The 21,631-nt window shown below is 36.3% G+C and overlaps 1 protein-coding gene across 1 annotated transcript; it reads left to right on the forward strand.

Annotated features, from left to right (window-relative positions):
- Nucleotides 1–4,262: 4,262 nt before the first annotated feature.
- LOC121872874 (actin-related protein 2-like) lies at nt 4,263–21,302 on the forward strand. The gene is made up of 7 exons (XM_042375942.1): nt 4,263–4,319; nt 6,235–6,246; nt 11,896–12,111; nt 12,808–12,968; nt 13,291–13,510; nt 13,944–14,177; nt 18,840–21,302. Exons 1-7 carry the CDS (start codon nt 4,263–4,265, stop codon nt 19,035–19,037), a joined length of 1,098 nt encoding a protein of 365 aa, XP_042231876.1. The 3' UTR covers nt 19,038–21,302.
- Nucleotides 21,303–21,631: the final 329 nt, after the last annotated feature.

Consider the following 21,631-nt stretch of genomic DNA (forward strand, 5'->3'; position numbering starts at 1 on the left):
TAATAATAATAATAATAATAATAATAATAAATAATAGTCAAAATAATTCATAATAAATAAAATTTATGATAAAACAAACAAAATAAAAATAATAAAATAATGATAATAATACAGTAGCTGTAATAATAATAATACTAATAATAAAGAACTATAAATACAAAAATGAAAAAAAAGATCAAAAGTGAGAAACGATATATGTATGTTGTGTTGTCAATGGTAAGAGAAACAATTGAGACCTGCAATTGCGTGTAAATGAAGCAGAAAGTCAGATCAGCAACCTGGGACTTGGTCACAATTTCGTGATGTCATATGGCAGCAGGGTCTACCATTAGACAAAACATTATGCTTCCAATATTTTCCCAGGCGGTAGTATCTCCCTGTTTGGTAGCTGCCTACCTACTACTTTTAAATTAATTATGTCCAACTGAATATTTTTCTTATGTATATACGAATCAAGTAAAACTAATCGACACATGCAGTAAATATAGGCCTTAACGTAACCGTTAATTAATTATTATACCCTGATTGATTTATTAATATAGACAATGGTTTTGTTTTTGCAGTATTTCTGGGTTGTTTGTGGCATTTGGCTTCAAGAACTTTAGAACACCTTCGTGTATACAAAGTCTACTTAACGAGGTGGAAAAGTGAGGTGTGTTTTATGCTCTTGGTATAATAAGGTGTGCTCTGTGTGCAGTATTTGGGGAAAATGTGTTATTCACACACTGCGAAATAAATTGTTATGTGCAGTATGCTTGAAAATAAATAAATTTGTGTTATTTGTACTTTGTAAAATAAAGTGTTATGTGCACTGGAAAAATAGTGTGTGCATTCGGAAAGAAATATAAGTTGTAATTACGGGAAAGAAGACGAGATATATTAATTTAAAAATCAACGATTTAGTTGTTGAGTAATTGTATGTAACAACCAAAAATTTAATTGTAATGAATTATGTTCAGTAACATTATAATCTATACAATATTACAATGAAACACAGGACATCAACAATTATATGTTAATGTTTTATTATAACTTGCCTGTCTATGGCTGATTCGGGGAGGTTGTGGGGATGCGGCCGCACCTTGGTACGAAAAATAATTTTTTTACGAGTCGTCTGGAACAAGCATAGTCGTAATGCAATTTATCATTTGTCAAATTAACTGTATCACTTACATTCCTTTGTCAACTGTAATTGTAATTGTAATACCTGTAAAATTAAGAGTAACAAATTACATTGTCATGGTAACTGTTTCATGCTCTGCTCATAAGGCTTTTTTCAATAGCGTAGTGCCCTCACTTGTACTTCTATACTATAGTCCTGTTTGGTCTCCTGAATTACACCATAGGCTGCCGTTGATTGAAAACATCTAAAACAGGGCCAACAAACTGATGCTTGGCACTGATAGACACCCCACATACCAGGAGAAATAAGAACGTTTTCAATTACCCAGTTTATACTATAGATGGTATAGAAGGACAAGGAGCGATTTCTGTGTAAGTTTATTAGTGCCTCAAAGGTTCATATAAATGTACATATTTGGAGAAATTAGAATTAACGGATGGCCGCCCCACTACAGGTGACAACCTTAAGTTAAAGAAATTGTCAGACAGACAACTGGAGTAAGAATTGAGAGCTCTTGCAATAACCTGACAGAGAATACTGAGATAGCACCAACTGTGAGCATGACCAACACGCAAGAGTTCATACATGCACAGTACGAGACTTAATGATCCTAACTGACTGGCTAGTGAGCCGACAAGTGAAGGTGAGTGATTGTGTGTGTGTACTTGGGAAAAATATGTTAACTGTTGAGAATATTTGGCAAAATAATAAAAAATAAACTGTAAGACAGTCCATTGGCACTCGGTGCCTTTTAACATAAACGGCAAATAATGCCTTTGAAGAGTAAAATGGACAGCGATTCTCAGCCGCCCATTTACACAGAAAACACTAGTTATTCTATATGTATATAGTTTTTTTTTTTTTGGTTCTTTTTCTCTATGATAAAACTATTTATGAACGCCAAGGTGGGCATTACCCGAACAGTCTCTTCATAAACCTGTTTCTTCGGAGACCACAATAAAGGTAAACTAGATTGCTCATATTTGACGCTGAAATTACTGATTAAAACAAGAATATGAATAATTTTCATTTAACTTATCAACTATTCTACTTTTGTTTTTATTAGCAATCTTAAACCCTTAATACACTTACCGCATCATCAAACCATTTTTGTTGATATTAACGCTGGTCAAATCCTCACCTTCCTTTCCTACTGCTACTATCGCATCAATGAACAGCGCACATTGGTTCATGGGAAAATCTTTCCTGCACGTCCTGCCGCCCTGTGGAGATGGTTAAGGGCAGTAGACTGTGTGGCGGGAGAATGTGCCTGCAAAGTACAAACGAGCCTAAATCATATACCGGTGTTGGGCTACGAACCTGCATCGTGTGCTAGTGTATGTAGAATAATTACCCATTAAATGAGTACAATGACCAGTTCAGATTAGGTTCTATGGGTTTTGTTTTAATTCCACATTTTCTTCTGCTTCGACATGGTAGAAAGGGTCATAACTTAATAACTAAGCAGTTCCCAAGCTTTCATTAACACTATATTTAGCATGAACAATTGCTCTAGAAAAAATGAAAACAAAATACACTGTAGGTTTTTAGAAATAAATACCTGATGACCCTGCTGACTGCTTTGAGGCTCTTCCACCCTTCAACCCACCTGTCTCCCTCCTTAAATCGCGAGTTTTTGGGCATTCCGGGACAAGCACCCGAAGGATACCTTTATTTATTACGAGTAGTAGTATGGCAGTAGTATCATGGTGAACTATCACTTGTCTCTGTTAGTGAAGTAAAGCAACGTTGGGTTTAGTTATTACTTGATGGGTGACTGCACCTCATGGCTTGTCAGCCGTCCTTGGTCAATTTCATTATCTCCAGTGAACAACGATGTATAATAACTCATTATATATCGTTGTTCACTGATACCTATGAAACTCATCACTATAAGAATAATAATTCATATACCGGAAACAGAAGACTCCACCCGACGTATAGCATGCATTAGCGTTAATGTTAAAGTGATTATTAATCTTCAGGTGAAATAAACAGAGGGAGACTCTTTCAGGTGATCTAAAAACAGAAACAAATCAGACTAGTGGTACAAAACACAAAAAACGGAAAACAGATGGTGGGTTGTAGGTCCTGGGAGAAAGAAGACACAGTAAGTTGGTGGAGGTGAAGGAGGAGTCAGTCAACACCCAAACACTTCTTCACACCCCCTACACCCGCCACCAACTACTGCTCGTAATGGACAGTAAAGGCAGAAAATCGTCGTTTGTGACAATGGAACAGGGGTGAGTGTGTCAATGAGTACTGTGGTGGGAAGAGAGTCCACCGGGAGATATTATATATGTGTTATAGTTAAGATTCAAGGAGGCTGAATCTGGTGATGGAAGTACCGGATGACGTTAGAGATATGACAAGTTAAGCTTCGTAGATACTGTTATAATATTTTGGGGGTTTGCTATCTATGAACTTATTGATTTAAAGTCATTGTGCCCTTATATACTTACTGAATCGATATTTACATCCATTGGTAGGTCAGTCATAGCAAGGTGTATAGGAAGTTATTCTGAATTGACGTAACCATTTTTTTCTGAACCCTTGTGGTAAAGGTTAAGGAGATGGTTGTCATTCTATTTTTTATTATTGGTGTCTTCATGGATATGTTTATTTGATAATAATTTATGATGTCTTATTTTGCTTTACCACAGCAGAAAACTTGTTGCAATCACTATTTTTCTGCTTTTTTAATATCAGTAATAACATACTTTCTAAGCACTCTTTAATTTTGGAATTATGTAATAGAATAATGAAACTGGGGTAATAGTTGAAGACAGCAATGTGCTTTAATCTTGAATGTCATCTGGTGCGTATGTGCTGCTTTTTCACACTTAGGGTCGATACTGCTTCAGTTTGGGATAGAGCAACTATTGACCCTGGGTGTACTGTATCATAAGTCACTTTGCAAAATGTTGATCGGTAAACTTGAGAGGCTATGCCATACTGTGGTTGCTAAGGGAAAGATGGGTGGTTGGCAGTGTGCCTAGGTGGCAAATAACATTTCAGGCTCAGCGTGCATTTTTCTTCATAACAATTAACCATGTCGCATCTAATAAACTTTGTCAATCAATTACAGTTTGTCAAAGTTGGATATGCAGGTTGCAATTTCCCAGCACATCTTCCGTCAATGGTGGGTCGGCCCATCATCAGAGCCACAAACAAGATCGGTGACATAGAAGTCAAGGTAAGACTTTGTGATGTCCAAGAAAGATATAATAACTTAATTTGCTGTAGTTAGCATTTACAATAATCATCTACATTACAGTGAAGTGTAATAGGAAGTGCTGTACTCTACTTTATTGAGAATTAGTTTTCTGAGTTTAACCTTTCCACAGGTGTACCCATAACAGTTGATTTTTGAGTTTGTATATTCATAGAATATATTTGCAATATATACAGTATAAACAAACTGTGGAGTTATGTTAATGGAGATTAATGATTGATGTTTTGTACGGGTTACCATTGTTTATGCTGAGGGTTGTGTTCGAGAAAAGGCTGGTACTGTACAGTCAACAAAAGATTATGGTGCTACTATAGCGTGCGGTCTACAAAGATATTCTTAGTCTAGCTTAACCTGACCTGACCTAACCTGACCTGACCTAATCTAACCTAACCTAAATATCTTGTAGACCGTGACGCTATAGTAGCACCAAAGTTATTGCAACACTTTCCATACTTTTTATTCTGGGACACAGGATGAAATATTTAGAAAACCCTTGTATGCCAACACAACACATACCATAAGTTGGTGAGGTATTTGCTCATATATTTATCAAAATATATGAGGCAAATGTGTGAAAGCAGGGTTGAGTTTTTACAAAGTAGGCATCAGTACAGGGGACAGTCTATAAGAACATAATTTTGGCAAGGCACAGTATTTGATATTATGGGGTTGTTACACATAATAGTGTGAATTTAGAAGAAAAAATTCCCATGTCAGTTTATCTTAAACAGTCTATTTATCATTTGCTGTACCTTTTGCCCTATTATTGTACTCCACAATGTAAATTTGTCAGGAATGCTGAAGGCTCACAGCTTATTGGTGTGTCTTAATTCTGGGTAAAGCCAATGATTTTCCTGTTTAAAATAGTAAAAGTATTAAAGCTATTGCAGAATTCTGAACTTACAAATACAGTACAGTACAGTACAGTATATTCATTATAGCTAAAAGTGAATAACGAGAGAGGAGGAGTTTTTCTTGATTCTACCCACATGGGAAGACTTGCAAGAGAACCTGAAGTGTTTAATATATTTTACTACTGTACTTAGAGCAATACCGTAATTCTAACTGCTACCTCATAAATCATTGAAAATTCAGGTGTCACTACCTTTCTATATCACTAAGCTATTTTTAGTTTGGAGTTTGATGATTTGGTAGTGATTGACAGACCTGTATGACTGTGTTCTGAACCTGGTAAATCAGTGGCCATAGTTGTGGGTTAATGTGCGAGCTTCTTCACTGCCTTCCACACGCTGATGGCTTCACTGTGGTGCTGATGATTATTGTCGTGTACTACTTTAGTGTTTAATAAGATAACTTGGTCACTAGATATTATCCTAATTGCTGAATATAGACTTGTTTAGAGGCAGATTCTGTTCATAATAACAAATAACCTCTGAAGAACTTTATTTCATTTAAGATTACTAGTTAAATGACTTTGTTTAGTTTGTTTCATGTTAAGTTTTCAATTAATAAGACCTTATTTATTTATCGACTTATTGGATATGTTCTACACTTATTGCTATCCAGAATTGTTTGTGAAGGTTCACCATTAAAGATTAGGTTAAGCAAGACCTCAAGTGATAACTATCAAGATATTCCATACAATTGTTTCTTATAATTTTTTCAACTAATAATAAAATTACTCATAATACAGTAAAAGTAATTAGGGAACAGTGTGTTAATTTTCGGTGTTAAGATTATACAGTATTTTGATTTACTATATTACCCTGTTACTTCACATGATCCTTCATATCTATAGTTTACTGAGTTTATTTATTCATTTATTTATATTTTGCACTTTTTTTGTTTCGGGTGTAAGTAAATTTCCTTTTGCTTTCTTGAACTGTAAGAATATTTTTTTCCACATTTGTTGCAGGAATTTATAGGTGTAAGCACATTTGAGAGCAAAGGTTCAGGTTGTATGCTAAAACCCCAGTCGTGTTCATGAGTACTGATTTGTTTTGACTTTTCTAAATACTTTGAGTAGTGATGTTGATCCCAGGTATGCAATAGGAGCCTTTAACATTCATTGCAAGTGTACCTCCCTTGGTTTTGTTATTACCCTCTAGTAAAACTTCCACTATTTTATTTTGTTTATTTATTGTTTTGGTCAGTTCCACATCCTAGTAGTTATGTGTTTTGTGTTCTTAACAGCCCGGGGCCAAAAAGTGTCAAAATATTGATATACATTAGTTGAAGCACATTAAAATTAGTACGACTTCTCGGAGCAGTCAGTTGTCGTTATTACATATTTAAAACCAGAGATATAAACCAGGATCCTAGTGGCAGTACTCGGGTATTAGGGATACAGTAGTTAGCATGCGCTAATCTTTGTGTCCAGTTATTAGTTTTTACAGGGGGTATTTTTTTAACTATTGTTTTGCTGCCATTGACCATAGTTTTTACCTTTTATTAGCTGTCAATACACCTCAGAATATCATAGCTACATATATAATGGTCATAGAGGTCATGGCAGGGTTGTACACATATTTATTTCCAGCTTTGTTTTGTCAGTGGATTTCAATATGGTTTTAACTTTTTAATACTGAAGTCGTCTCATTTATTTTACTTTTATACTGGCCAAATTTGCTAAGGGTTAATCACATAGAACATAGTAAATTTATTTTTAAAATGAATTAATGGTTTGCCCTTCTGCTTCACTATTATATTTAACCTTACTGAAGACAGCCACATATATACATGTAATATCGCAATTTAAAATAGGGTTAAATGGTATGATGTTATTGTAAGCTAACAAAACTATACTTGTCTCTTAGTTGATTTAGATTTCTAAGCTTCATTAATTACCCCATAATTTACCTAATACTGTACCATACTGTATGTATTGTATAACTACTAAAAGACTGAAAGCTTGAATTTTAGAGTAGTTAAGTGCCTCTACATTTATACATTGTGTCACCAACGATACGGCTCCAACCTTTTTAATCATCTAAATATTTTGTTTCTTTGTGTGATTTTTTTTTACTTGTCCTTACAATTAAGTGTCTAACAGTCTGTATGTACTCATGGTCAATTAACTGTTGTTTTGTGCACTGCTGCTTGTATTGGAAGGAGTGGGCTCATTTCCCTGTAAGTAGTAATGAGATGACCAGGAGAACATGTTGACAAACCTTCCCTCGAGTCACATGTTGTCACTGGGTGTGCATGGTTGTGTGCTCTGGTGCCTGTGTGTTGTTAAGTTTAGTAAGGAGACTAATACTGTATATGTGTAACTTTGTGTTTTGGAGTTTCCTGTTGTTTTGTATTGTAGTTTCTTCTCTTGTGTATTGAAGACTGTTTGTTTATTTCCTCATAAAGTGAATGTTTTATTTATTTAACATATACTTGCTTTAATGTAAAAATAAATTAAAGAAAGAGTTTAAAGTAATTAATGAAAATGATGAAAGCAGATAAGATATGCACTAAACCACATGGAAAATTTGACCATTTTTTTATGACCTTATATCTGGCTTAAGTGGCTTGTATATTATACCATTAACTCAGTGCTGTTAAAATTCATGAAACCCAAGACTAATTTGTTCATTATTTGCATCTTTGATCTTCCCACACTAAGACCAACATCTTGAGGAGGAATTTAGTAACAGATGAACCACATAAGGCAGTGAGTCACATCAGCTGTGTGTACCTCACTTACTGTAACCTACTTAATTCCAGGTGCCTCATGCCATGGTGAAAATGTCTTATTGCAGTCTTAATCTTGATAGTGTGGAGTTTTTTAGTTAAGTTATTATGACAGACATTGTGCTGACTGGGAATGTAAGGTTACCTCATGCTTAGCAAACTTATTTTCTATTCACTTCAAGATGATGATTGTGTCTAGTGAGTGAGATTGTGTACACTGGCCTGGTGTTGTGGATGATGTGGAGACTTCAGTTTACAGTTAGGGCAGGAAGATGGTGACTTGTATGTCAAATTGATACAGTATACTGTATATATTTTAAGAGTTTAAAAGTATTTGGTCATTTCTCTCCTATGAATGTTGTAGTAGGAAGGATAGAACATAGAATTAAGTTGTAGAAATATTGTATTGTACTGTATGCTATATTGACGAGGGTGATGAATCTTCACAACGGCACTTCAAATAGTCCTTCCCACAGTATGCAAAGATGACTTCTCATGAAACACCCTTGGGGTCGGCAAACAGATATGTGAGGTCTTTAGGAAAAACATAAGGTCATAATTATTTGTATGACTTAGTCTGGACAAGGTAACTGACTCACCCTCCCTCGGGATATTTGAGAATGTCTACTGTCATTGAGTGGGTGATCCTGGAATCAAGTTATGGCTGATGAAAAGTGAGGTGTGCAACAGCTGGTGTAACATCATCACTCCTCCTTGGGTCTTATATGAACATGTGCCATTAATTATTTCTCCTACAGGCTGTTAGTTTTAGCAGTAAGGCATGAATAGGTAATAGACTCGCTCCAGCTGCCAGTATTCTAGGGGTTTCCTGGGCTTTAACACCTGTTGTCTTGGTGGGACTATGAAGGTGTTGCTTAGTCCAGAGATGGTCAGAAAATGGGAAAACCAAGATCAGTTCACTTCTTTTTTTTCCTGGTGTTTTTATGTAATAAGGTCTCTATGCAGGTAAGTAGTAGGTACAGTAGTACAGGATGAAGAAAGTTTTTGTAGTTTTGTATTCCTGTGTTAGGAGGATTTTGTATGCTAGTTTTTGTGAGTCACTGTTATTTCCAAGTTTCTTGGCTAATAAATTTGAAGATTTTGGTACCATAACGGAAGTGAAGCTGTAATAAAGAGTTAAAATTTTTCTTGTTTGTCTGTAAAAGATTTTTATTAAGAAACAGAGTTACTGAGTCATGTACATTACTGTACTGTAGTGTTGGAAAATATTGGTTCTTGTTGTTAGTCACATCACAACTCCAGCTAGTTCTATAAATCTGCCTTTTACTTCCTTACATTGTGCTTATTCATACACCTTGGAGTGTTCCATCCCTGCAGCACATAGGTACAATATATGTACCATAGCCTTTGTTATCTGGGCTTGGGAGGTTCATAGGTATTCATATATTCTTTCAAAAGTGGTAATTTTTTATTACTCTGCAGTAATAGTCACCACTTGTATTGTTGCTTTTATAAGTTTTCGGTTAATTCATTAGATTCAGCTCATAAATGTTGTACTTTGGAGATGATGATGGATGGTATTTGTAGTAACTGCTGCTGCTCTGCCTCCCAGCTGATTGTTGTATTTATCTTGTATTGTAGTGTATTTCTGTTCTGTGGTGTAATACTGTACAGTACTTATATTGCAGTTTATATTGACCTGTTCTAAGATTTTATTTCTGTTATTATGTTCATACAGTCCACAAAAAAAATATTGTTACTCAAGGGGTCGATGTGGTTCATGGTTTTCTGAGCAGTGTTAGTCCACTAGTTTCAGAACAGTTGGTACAGTCAACCACGAATAATGGTATATAAAGTAATTAAAGAATACAGTGGTTGAGACTTTGTACATAATAGTCTGTGGCTTGAATACAGAACAGAAAATACTGCAATCATAACTACATTAATTATAATTGTTTGTATGTCAGATTTTGTTTATGGGGAAGAGATAAAGCAGTGGTATGGTGATGGTGTACCAAGGCTTACTTAACTGATGGTAAAATCTTGCTCAAAATTCTAGGTCGTGAAGAAGAGCATGATGATGATGATGGAAAGGAACGATCTTTTTAAGCTACAATCCTAAATATTAAGTAAATTTAGAAACCATTTGTTCGGTGTTTTCAACGGCTACTAGACCTTGTAATGATTCCAGTAACTTCTGTAAGCCTCACATCGACATGATAGAAGACTTCATTAACACCTCTGTACTCTTTGAACTGTTCATCATGTAAAGAAGCACCACTGTACATGTTCACATCATTCCCATCATCATCCTTTTAAAGAGAGTTGATATTGGTTAGGTTAGGTTACAGAAGGAGTTTGTTGGTTGGTTAGGTTACTGAAGGAGTTTGTTGGTTGGTTAGGTTATTGAAGGAGTTTGTTGGTTGGTTAGGTTACTGAAGGAGTTTGTTGGTTGGTTAGGTTACTGAAGGAGTTTGTTGGTTGGTTAGGTTACTGAAGGAGTTTGTTGGTTGGTTCGGTTACTGAAGGAGTTTGTTGGTTGGTTAGGTTACTGAAGGAGTTTGTTGGTTGGTTAGGTTACAGAAGGAGTTTGTTGGTTGGTTAGGTTACAGAAGGAGTTTGTTGGTTGGTTAGGTTACAGAAGGAGTTTGTTGGTGGGTTAGGTTACTGAAGGAGTTTGTTGGTGGGTTAGGTTATAGAAGGAGTTTGTTGGTGGGTTAGGTTACTGAAGGAGTTTGTTGGTGGGTTAGGTTACAGAAGGAGTTTGTTGGTGCGTTAGGTTACTGAAGGAGTTTGTTGGTGCGTTAGGGTACAGAAGGAGTTTGTTGGTGGGTTAGGTTACTGAAGGAGTTTGTTGGTGGGTTAGGTTACAGAAGGAGTTTGTTGGTGCGTTAGGGTACAGAAGGAGTTTGTTGGTGGGTTAGGTTACTGAAGGAGTTTGTTGGTGGGTTAGGTTACTGAAGGAGTTTGTTGGTGGGTTGGGTTACTGAAGGAGTTTGTTGGTGGGTTGGGTTACTGAAGGAGTTTGTTGGTGGGTTAGGTTACTGAAGGAGTTTGTTGGTTGGTGTGAAAGTCCGTGTTATAAGTCGAGTGAATTTGGACAGTAGATAGCCTCTCTGTTATGTCTTTTCCTAAATCGGCAGAGGTGAAATCTGAGTCAAATCCTCTCTCTCTCCCTCTCTAGGCAGCAGCTTTGGCTTAATACTTTAGGGAATAAATCTGTATTTTAGCCTTGATGAGAATTTTTATTGCTCCTGCCTTGTACTGGAACTCATTTGTGTATTGCACCAGTTTCTTAATTGGTGAATACAAACTACTGTACAGCTGTATATTGATTTATGCATTTATTTCCATTCCTAGCTGGGTCATATGTACCTTTTATTATACTGTACTGTGCATGAGAAGTTGGGTATATGGTTTATAGGTCCAAACATCTGCATCATACTGTACTGTACCTGATCCTGTATTGTGGGTTTATGGTGCCAAGGTCTACTGTGTCCTTGTTAGAAGTCACTTGCTACCTCGTATTATCTCCAGGTCGCCACACTGTCAGTCCCAAGGGTATGTGGACATGAGTGGTTTTGCTGCAGTAGTAGGAAATTAATTATATTTTCTATAATTTTTTAGAATTGTAATTAAGATCATTGGATTAATAGAATGTCGTATTCAAAAATTTATAAGGATATTTTTAAATTTAATTCAAATATGTATTAAGTTGATGGAACTGACATTATGAAAGTAAAATTCCTGTAAATGTGTTAGTCTTTTTAGATCGGTAATCATAATAAAAAAAAGTCTTGATACATCTTTTGGCGAATATAAGGTTAAACTGTTTTGATCACATAGATAACAGAATCCATTTTAGGCTAAATCATCTACATTGCCCACGGCTGACAATTATCTTGGATTTTTTCATGTAATCTTCACCCCCCAGGATCTTATGGTGGGAGATGAGGCCAGCAAGTTACGGTCGATGCTGGAAGTGACGTACCCAATGGAAAATGGGATCGTCAAGAACTGGGATGATATGTGTCATGTTTGGGACTACACGTTCGGTCCTGAGAAAATGGACCTTGATCCTCACGAGTGCAAGATTATGCTAACTGAGCCGCCCATGAACCCAACCAAGAATAGGGAGAGAATGCTTGAGGTATGTTATGTTGTTGCTTTGAACCTCGCTTGTATAGGGTGTCTCATTGTCCTGCACCATAGGAAAATTAAATTTTGTCTTTTTTTTTTCAACTGATTGGTGTGTATTGTGTAGGATCTGGATTTTTTATACATGAATGCTAAATCGACTCTCCTCCAGTGTTTATTTCTCCGTCATCTTTGTTGTTTTGTTGTAGTTCCCTTCACATGAAAAAAAGGGAACATTGATTTTTGCTCTGGTAGTGTAAACAATGAAACACCCTGAACTAGTTTGTTACAGTCACATGATTAATCCCTTCACTTTAGGGACATCACTTTTATTATTTTCTAAAACTTGAGAATTGTAGACATAAGACTTCGAACATTTGTAAGCACGAAGGAAGCAAACAGAGATGAGGTTTCAATCCAATTTGTATGTAGATATTTAACAAGATTTTGGACGAGGTCAGTAATTAATCGGTCAACATCATCCAGTGGGTCTTTGGATATGATGATCTTGGCAGCCCAGCAATCTTTTTCATATAACCCTTAGATAAAAAACTTATTAATCTTGATAAACTGCCATTTGTATTGGTCCTAAGATCATGAAAAGTATCAAAGTGAATAACTGGAATGATTACATTACCTGGAATACTGTACATTATTTTTTTGTGCAATTCATCTTCATTGCACTTAACTCCTGGCATCTAATTTGCAGATGATGTTTGAAAAGTATGGCTTTGCTGGCGCATTTGTGGCTATCCAGGCGGTGTTGACGTTGTACGCTCAGGGGCTGCAGTCGGGCGTGGTGGTGGACTCTGGTGATGGCGTGACACACATCTGTCCTGTGTATGAGGGTTTTACCCTTCCTCAGATCAGGTAAAACTTTAGGTAGAGTGTATAGCACCATGTAAGACTGGATAGTTAATTGTAGCAGCCTGTAATAGATCAACTCTTGTACAAGATAAATGTATACAAAAGTATTGTAAGAATTCAGCAGATCAATACAATAATGAATTATTTATATAAAATTTTTGGTCGGGTAGGAAGTATACAAAGTGACTGTGAGGAGGTCTGGTAACTGTCAGGCTCGTAGTATTAGTCACACAACCTTTTTCATTTGCCAATAAGTGGGTTAAGGATTTATTGATATATAGAACATTATGCTTTCCTGCAGCTAATAATATTCCTTAATGTCCAGGAGGTTAGATATAGCCGGGCGTGACATCACCGTCTACATGATCAAACTGCTCCTGCTGCGAGGGTATGCCTTCAATCACTCTGCTGACTTTGAGACAGTGCGCATGATGAAGGAAAAACTGTGTTACGTTGGCTACAACATTGAACAGGAGCAAAAACTTTCGACAGAGACAACTGTTCTTGTTGAAAATTATCAACTGCCTGATGGTCGCATCATTAAGGTAAACCTGCAACATGGGTCTTGTGTGGTTATCATTAGAGCTTTTTTATGCTTAACATACACCTTTTTCCAGTATGCTATTTCCTTGCTTGTACTTTTTACCTGTACTGTACACCTGTAGTAACACCTGTAGTAGGAATACCTGTCTAATATCTCTACTTCTGACCTAGTTGATATTACCCATTGTCTTCCTCTGTGTCTATTACCACTCCTCCATTTAAGTACTGTTTATACCTCAAGATGGACCCATTGTGAAGATCATTATGTTGATTCTGAAAACATCCATAAATCAAACACTGTTCATCCCCAAGGAATTTGGAGTGGATATCTTTCTGTGCACTGCTTGTTCAGTAAAGTATATACCGTATAAAGTATAGATGGTGACATAATTTGTGACTTTCTACATAATTAATAGTTTTATTATGTTATTTCAGGTGGGTGGGGAACGGTTTGAGGCTCCAGAAGCATTGTTCCAGCCTCATCTGATCAATGTTGAAGGTCAAGGCATTGCTGAACTCCTTTTTGACACCATCCAGCGCTGTGATATTGATATTCGGCCGGAGTTGTACAAGCACATTGTTTTATCTGGTGGGTCAACCATGTATCCAGGGTTGCCATCACGGCTTGAGAGAGAACTCAAGCAGCTCCACTTGGAAAGAGTACTGAAGGTATGTTTTGGTTTTTGATTTTCTCAAGCTTGAAGTAATGTGTTACATGTCTAAATGTGAAATGACATTGCTACTTTTTTTTTCTTCATACGGTACATGGAATTGTATTTTGAAGAGAGTGGTATACACAGTAAGGCTGAATGTAACACATGCAAAATAGATTAAATCTATTTACTTCTGAATGTGCATATAATAACAATACTTACTTACTATGAATAAAACAGGAAATGTCACTAGGAAGTGATACAGTGGTCCCTTGGTTAACGAGCACAATCCGTTCCAGCAGGTTGCTCGTTAACCAAAACCATTGTTTCAATGGGTTTCTGGGTAATTGGTTCCAGCTCACCGAAAATTGCCTAAATTCAACAAAAAAGGTATAAAATTACACTTACTTTGAGGTGTGTATGTAGAAGGCTCCTGGATGTTGATGCTGATGTGAATTTGAAGTGGGAGGTGGAGGAGGAGAAGGGAGAAGAGAAGGAAGTGGAGGTGGAGGAGAAGCATTTTACTGCTTCTTGGAAGGTGAGTCACCTTCCATGAAAATGTCAGGAACCTCTAGACTGACAGATTCTCCACCATGAACATCCTCTCTCCTTCTTGAAGTGGAAGGCTGAGGGATAGCATCTTGTTCCCTCTGCCTTTTACTGAAGAAAGTGTCAATTGTGGTCTGTGGGGCATCTCTCCTCACCATTAACTTGTGTTTAAAGAAGACCATTGCGTCCTCAACATGACACAAAGTTGGTTCAGATTTTTCCACATCTGGGTGCTTTGAAGCCAGTTCCCTGATTTTCTCCCAGTGGTAAATCACATCTTTCAACTCTTTAGTTGACATATGGTCATCACTTTCCATTTCCTCCTCACCATTGTCAGCCTCTAACATCTCATCCAGTTACTTCAAGTCATCAGGAGTAAGTTCCTCCTCATGAGACATCACAAGCTCTTCCACATCCTTCTCCTCCACTTCAAGGCCCAATGACTGACCAATGGACACAATCTCCTGGTCCAACTCTGTGTCATCCTGAAATCCCTCAAAATCATGGACTACTGATGGCCACAGTACTTTCCATGAAGAATTGAGGGATCTAGTGGAGACTTCTTGCCATGATGACACAATCAATTTTACAGCCTCCAGGATGTTGAATTGTGTCTTCCAGAACTGTTTCAGTGTTAGTTCAGGATCATTGGAAGTTGCCTGATGACACGTCCTAAACATTTTCTTCATGTACAACCTCTTGAAGTTGCTGATCACATTCTGGTCCATTGGCTGTATGATTGATGTACAGTCGACCCTCGTTAATTCGGACTAATAGGGGGGGAAGGGTGTCCGTTTTAGCCGATTGTCCGAATTAACCGATTTAGTGGTTAATATTGCATTATATTTCAGTCATTGTTTTCGTCACGATTTTATCCCACTTTCCACTGTAATACGTACGTAATTTCAGCAAAAATATTACATTTCCGTGAATGTATTATATCAAGCACAGTATGAATAGAATATCATTGTAATATAACAGTATTTTAACCGAAAACTATTAAAAAAACGAATAACATCTCAAGAACATCGGAAGCTTAGGTAAAATCTTTTGTTTTCGTCATGTATTTTATCCTATTTTACATTAAAATACATCACGTTTCAGCAAAACTACTATTTATTTCCGAGAATATATTCATTCAGGCGCAGTTTAGGTAAAATATACGTGTGATGTAACAGTTTTTTAACTGAAAACGATTCGAAAAACGCGTACCCTCTAGCCCTGCTCAAGGAGAGGACTGGGAGAAGCTGTTTGGTGCTGCAGCCGATGACAAGGAAAATGATTTGGATGGATTTTAATGAAAATATTCAGAAATATGGTATCTTAGTATTTATTCACGTCAATTAGGACAGAATATTATTGTAATACAACAGTTTTTTAACTGAAAACCAATCGAAAAGCGATTACGGTAACATCTTTTGAATGAAAGAAAGCGAAAGTCATTGTTTTCGTCACGATTTTATCCCACTTTCCACTGTAATACATTCGTCATTTCAGCAAAAATATTACATTTCCGTGAATGTATTATATCAAGCACAGTATGAATAGAATACCGTTGTAATATAACAGTATTTTAACCAAAAACTATTAAAAAACGAGTAACTTCTTTTGAACATCGGAAGGTTAGGTAAAATCTTTTATTTTCGTCATGTATTTTATCCTATTTTACATTAAAATACATCACGTTTCAGCAAAAATACTATTTATTTCTGAGAATATATTCATTCAGGCACAGTTAAGGTAAAATATATGTGTGATGTAACAGTTTTTTAACTGAAAACGATTCGAAAAACACGTGTACCGTCTAGCTGATACTCAACAGCTGGTGGTGCGTCATGCGTCGTTGTAAACAATAGGAGGTTGAAGTAGATTACCGGGTATTATATTAAGTGTGAAATATCGAAAAGGTTTTTATTACCGGTATTTTTTGTAGATAACTGTGATACCGTATATGATATGATAAGTTAGCCTGTGCTAAGAACTTCAACATAGACAACTGAAAACATGTTGTAAGGTAATTTAGCATATTGTAAGTTGGTGAGCTTCATTTGCTGAAGGAACTGCACAACTTTTCATTACTAATTGGTACATATTTTACGTTTCCATTGTTTACCGGCAGTAAATGGTAAATATTTTTCATGTCTGAAGCTAAAAGTTGCATCCCCTCCCTACACTAGTGGTGATGTTACATTTAACCAAAAAGACGCTGGTGTTTTATCCCAGCAGTGGGTGGACCAGCATTTTAGGTTAAGGTCTGCGTAGGTAATATTCCTACAAATCTAAAAAAAAAAAAGTTCAGATTTTGTCCAAATTATCCGAAATCCGGATTAAAGGGGTCCAAATTAACGAAGGTCGACTGTAGTGTTGGGAGGCAAACACAACACTTTCACAAAGTCAAATTGATACTCCAAAGTTCTGGCAAGTTCAGGGTCATGACCAGGAGCATTATCCATGAGGAGAAGAGCCTTTAAAGGGAGTTTATTGGTGGTTAGGTAGATCTTGACAGAAGGGCAAAACACCTCAACAGCCCATTCATTAAAGAGCTGTCTTGTCACCCATACCTTACGGTTGGACTTCCAATAAACTCCAAGCCTTGCTCTTACCACTTTCTGTTGCTTGAACACCCTAGGGTTTACAGAGTGGTAGACAAGCATAGGCTTCAGTCGGAAATCTCCTGAAGCATTGGCACCAAGCAATAGAATGAGACGGTCTTTCATGGGTTTATGCCCAGGTTAAGAGGCTTCATCTCTGATGATGAATGTTCTTTTGGGCATCTTTTTCCAGTACAGCCCAGTTTCGTCCACATTGAACACTTGCTGTGGAAGATAATTTTCTTCCTCCATCAGTTCTTTAAATTCCACTAAAAACTTTGCTGCCCCTTCCTTATCAGCACTGGCAGCCTCACCATGCCTAATAACACTGAAAATGTCACTTCTTTTCTTAAATTTTTCGAACCAGCCTTTGCTGGCCCGAAAATCTTCAAATTCTGTGCCTGAAGAACCAGGTTGATCTGTCTTTAAATGCTCATAAATCTCCCTGGCTCTTGCACAAATGAATTCAGTAGAAACTGAATCACCTTTCATCTGTTTTTCCCTAATCCAGATGAGAAGTAACCTCTCAGTTTCTTCAATTAGGGATCTACTTTTAAACACTCTGGTAGATTTGTCTCTCACTTTCACTTCTTTAAATTTGTCTTTCTGTGCAAGAATTGTCGACACAGTTGATGTCGACATGCCATATTCGTTGCATAGCGCATTTGTTCTAATGCCTTCTTCATGTTTCTTAATAATTTCCTGCTTGGTTTGGATTGAAATCGCTTTTCTTGATCTCTTAGGCCCCATGCTGGATTCAAACAATGTCAACACGTGATCTTTTAAGTTTAAACTACTGTAGCTGTAAATAAAGAATATTTTCTTTAAAATAACACTTTATTGCACTCTATATTGTCAATATGTAAAATAAATTTCAAAATGACCAATAATTTGCTTGGAAACACACAAAAAAAGCGTTTAGTTGAAGAGTCTCAGGCAAGATGTTACCTCCACTGAAAACAGAGAGACTAACACTTGTTTGGTGTGTTAAAAGGCTGGATGGCGCTCAAGAAACTACCGGGGTAGTGACCTTACCTTCAATTATGTTAAATAATTGTTAAAATGACTAAGAAATTTAATTATAAACTTTAAAAATTATTTAATAGTATAAACTTCTTTATATTTACTAAAATAGTAAGGAATTGAAGCCCTAGAACTTATTACTGTATTGGCAGACTAATACTACAGCTGGTTGACCGCCAAGTGCAAGCGAAAACATGTTCAGGTCGGCTCATAAGAAACTCGTTAATCGAGGGATTGCTCTTTAACCGAAGTTAAGAATCTTGTGGGAGGTAACTCGTTAACCGAGGCGCTCGTTAACCGAGAGACCACTGTATATGGCATTTTGCAATTTCCATCGTCTGTGCTGTCAGATTGTTTCACATGAAATGTGTACAGACTCTTTTTGATCATATGTACATGCTAAACAGTGTGGACAAATTTAATATTGTCACCTCAGTGTTCTACAGTATTTGGATTGCTACCATTTATGTGTATATAATACTTTTAAGATAATTTGAAACATTATTGTTTTTCAGGGTGACGTGGAAAGATTGTCTAGGTTAAAAATACGAATTGAAGATCCTCCACGACGAAAGGACATGGTATTTATTGGAGGAGCCGTCTTAGCTGATGTAATGAAGGACAGAGACAACTTCTGGATTTCCAGAGAAGAGTATCAAGAGAAAGGAGTTCAAGCCGCTCTGGAAAAGCTCATGCCTGGTAGTGCCTCATAAGAGAGGCCATAATAGGGAGTAGTTGGATCTGTAATTGTTACCCCAAACTGTGGTTCTGTTTGGATTGGCTCTCTCAGTACCCAATCAATACTTTTGCTGACTCTCAGCTGAGGACAATTAGAATTCTTTGTAGGGTTACAGAGGACTATATTAATCCAAAGAGTTTATTTTCTATGGATGTGAGGAAGCATGTGATTATTTTTCTTGAGCCAAACTTTTCATGGAATTTGGCAGTTATTCAAGTTTAATTAAAAATTAAATACTGGTTAAAAAAACAGTAGTTTTATTAATGTATTGTTGTGGCTTTCGTGTTGTTCTAAAGTTTTATTAATTTATGGGATTAATTAATTTAAAGTACGTCAAGGTGCACCCAGTTATCATCAGTACTACGATTGTCATTCCTAGTCTTTTTGTCTTTACTTTCTGAAGTACATTTTAGTCATTACTGAAGTTTCCATTCAGTTGCACAATCATTAAGTGTACTATGACTGTGTTCTACACAATTTTAAACATATATTGTACATTGTTAAGAACTTAAGTCGGCTTTACAAAAGCTGTTTGTCATCAGGTCATTGTAGTACATTAGTTCACAGATGCCATGTGTCAGTTTTGTTATTTCATGTGATTTTTTTAATATAAACAGTACAGACTCTTATGATCTCCATCTTGATTAGAGCCCCTGCAGAATTCAGCAACATGTAGATATCCATCATCCACATATTCTGCATTTTGTAGAGGATAATGTTATTAATTTACCATACATTATAGTATTGAATAAAAGATTGTATATGATACGTCGAACAGTTCTACACTTACTCGGTAATTAATATAGAGTTAAGTGGAATAAAGGAAATAAGTATAATTAAGAAAACCAATGTTTACAGTCGTGGGATTTAAATGCTCCTCCCTTTTGAAGATGGTGGCTGTTCACTCACACTGCAAGCACACAATTTATAGTACTGTATAATATTCAGCAGTGAATTTATATCATGATAGTTAGTCAAACTCTCCTTCATCCTGATTAATTCCTGTTATTCAGTATCATGTCTCTATCACATTTGAAATATAAACTTGTTTCCACCACCACCACTGTCTAGGAAAGTGATGAAAGTTTACGTCTCCGCAACTGTAGCTTGAGTTTCTATAATAAAGATTATTTAATTATTATTATTATTACTACTTATATTTTACATTCAAGACTATGGTGGTTGTTTAAAATTTAATGCATTACAACTGATGTCGGGAAATTGTGAGTGCATTGTTGAATTATAATGAAGCTCTTCCATATTACTTTTAATTTTTTATTTGAACATCTCGGAAATTTGGATTAGAGAAAACTTGTGAGTACAGGTTGAACCTTTTTAATCTGCCACCCTCATGACCTGACTGGTGACAGAACATAGAAATTTCTGAACCATAGAAGTTGAGCTAAAGTCTGGTGATAAAATTTCTTTACTGATCTTGAAATAGAAAAACAGCACAGGTTAATAAAAGGCGAGACAGGTACAGCACTGTTCTATAAGTATAAATTGAAATATATTAATTGAACATCCTTGGAGGGAATATTAGTGTGTATAGGTCAAGTAAGCTTGGTGTGGCTTACATAACAGTACCATCACTTTCACCATTTGTTGGTTCTTCTGAAGATTTATAGATAAGTTATAACTGAGTGAAAACACAGCTGGACCACAGGGTGCCAGATTGGAAGGATTTGACCTGTAGCCAATGTTATCATGCCTTTATTACCAGCAAGTCTTCAGAGCATTTCACATAGTTTGTTGAAAACGTCATACTACTGTACAAGTTTAATGGCCTGCCAAGATTGTATCAAAGAAACAGTAATAATCTGGGCAGGGTTGTATTTGTTTCTTGTTTTCTTGTACAGTACCTACTAATATTTTTGCCTTGGGGGGTGTGGTGGCCAGATTTTCCCAAATGTATAACCTTGGCCTAAAATTATGAATTATATAATACTGTTCTTGAAAAGTACAGTCATCAGTCAACCATATTTTCCCTTTAAGAACAAATAAATTGTATTTTAACAAAACACATTGGAGATATGTACAGTAATGACAAACGACTGGTGTTGCATTCCATTGTTGTCTGCAGTATTTACAGGAGATAATACTGACATCTTCACCTATTGCCTGTAAGTCTTTCTTTATGAGGAAAAAATAGAAATCTGAAACCAGAATTCTTGTAAGTAGAAAAGATTAAACCATTTGTTAAATGAATATGGATGTGATTAATAAAGTTAAGCAGAAACAATATTTTAATATCCCTCTTAATTTTGTTCCATATTTTTTTAAGTGAGGCACACTGTTATTTGCTGTAAATTACTACATTAAAGTAAATTTATTATAAAAATAAAAATTACACGACTCAGTTGGCTGTATTAGCAGTCTACTGCATGCAGATGAGGTCCTGAGTGTAGGTATGGTCATCAAGAATGTAGGTGTGGTCAAGTGTGGTGCTGAGTGTAAGTGTGGCCCTGAGGGTAGGTGTGGTCCTCAAAGTATAGGTGTGGTCAAGTGTGGTGCTGAGTGTAAGTGTGGTCCTGAGGGTAGGTGTGGTCCTCAAAGTGTAGGTGTGGT

The sequence above is a fragment of the Homarus americanus genome, unplaced genomic scaffold (genome assembly GCF_018991925.1).
Source record: "Homarus americanus isolate GMGI-L3 unplaced genomic scaffold, GMGI_Hamer_2.0 scaffold11022, whole genome shotgun sequence".
Taxonomy (NCBI): Eukaryota; Metazoa; Arthropoda; class Malacostraca; order Decapoda; family Nephropidae; genus Homarus; species Homarus americanus.

Bases quoted from the DNA above. Each gene is read 5' to 3' on its own strand.
- LOC121872874 (XM_042375942.1), top strand. From the start codon at position 4,263: ATGGTGGGTCGGCCCATCATCAGAGCCACAAACAAGATCGGTGACATA. The intron at 12,969-13,290 runs GTAAAACTTTAG...CTTAATGTCCAG, and splicing joins TTTACCCTTCCTCAGATCAG to GAGGTTAGATATAGCCGGGC. The intron at 14,178-18,839 runs GTATGTTTTGGT...ATTGTTTTTCAG, and splicing joins ACTTGGAAAGAGTACTGAAG to GGTGACGTGGAAAGATTGTC.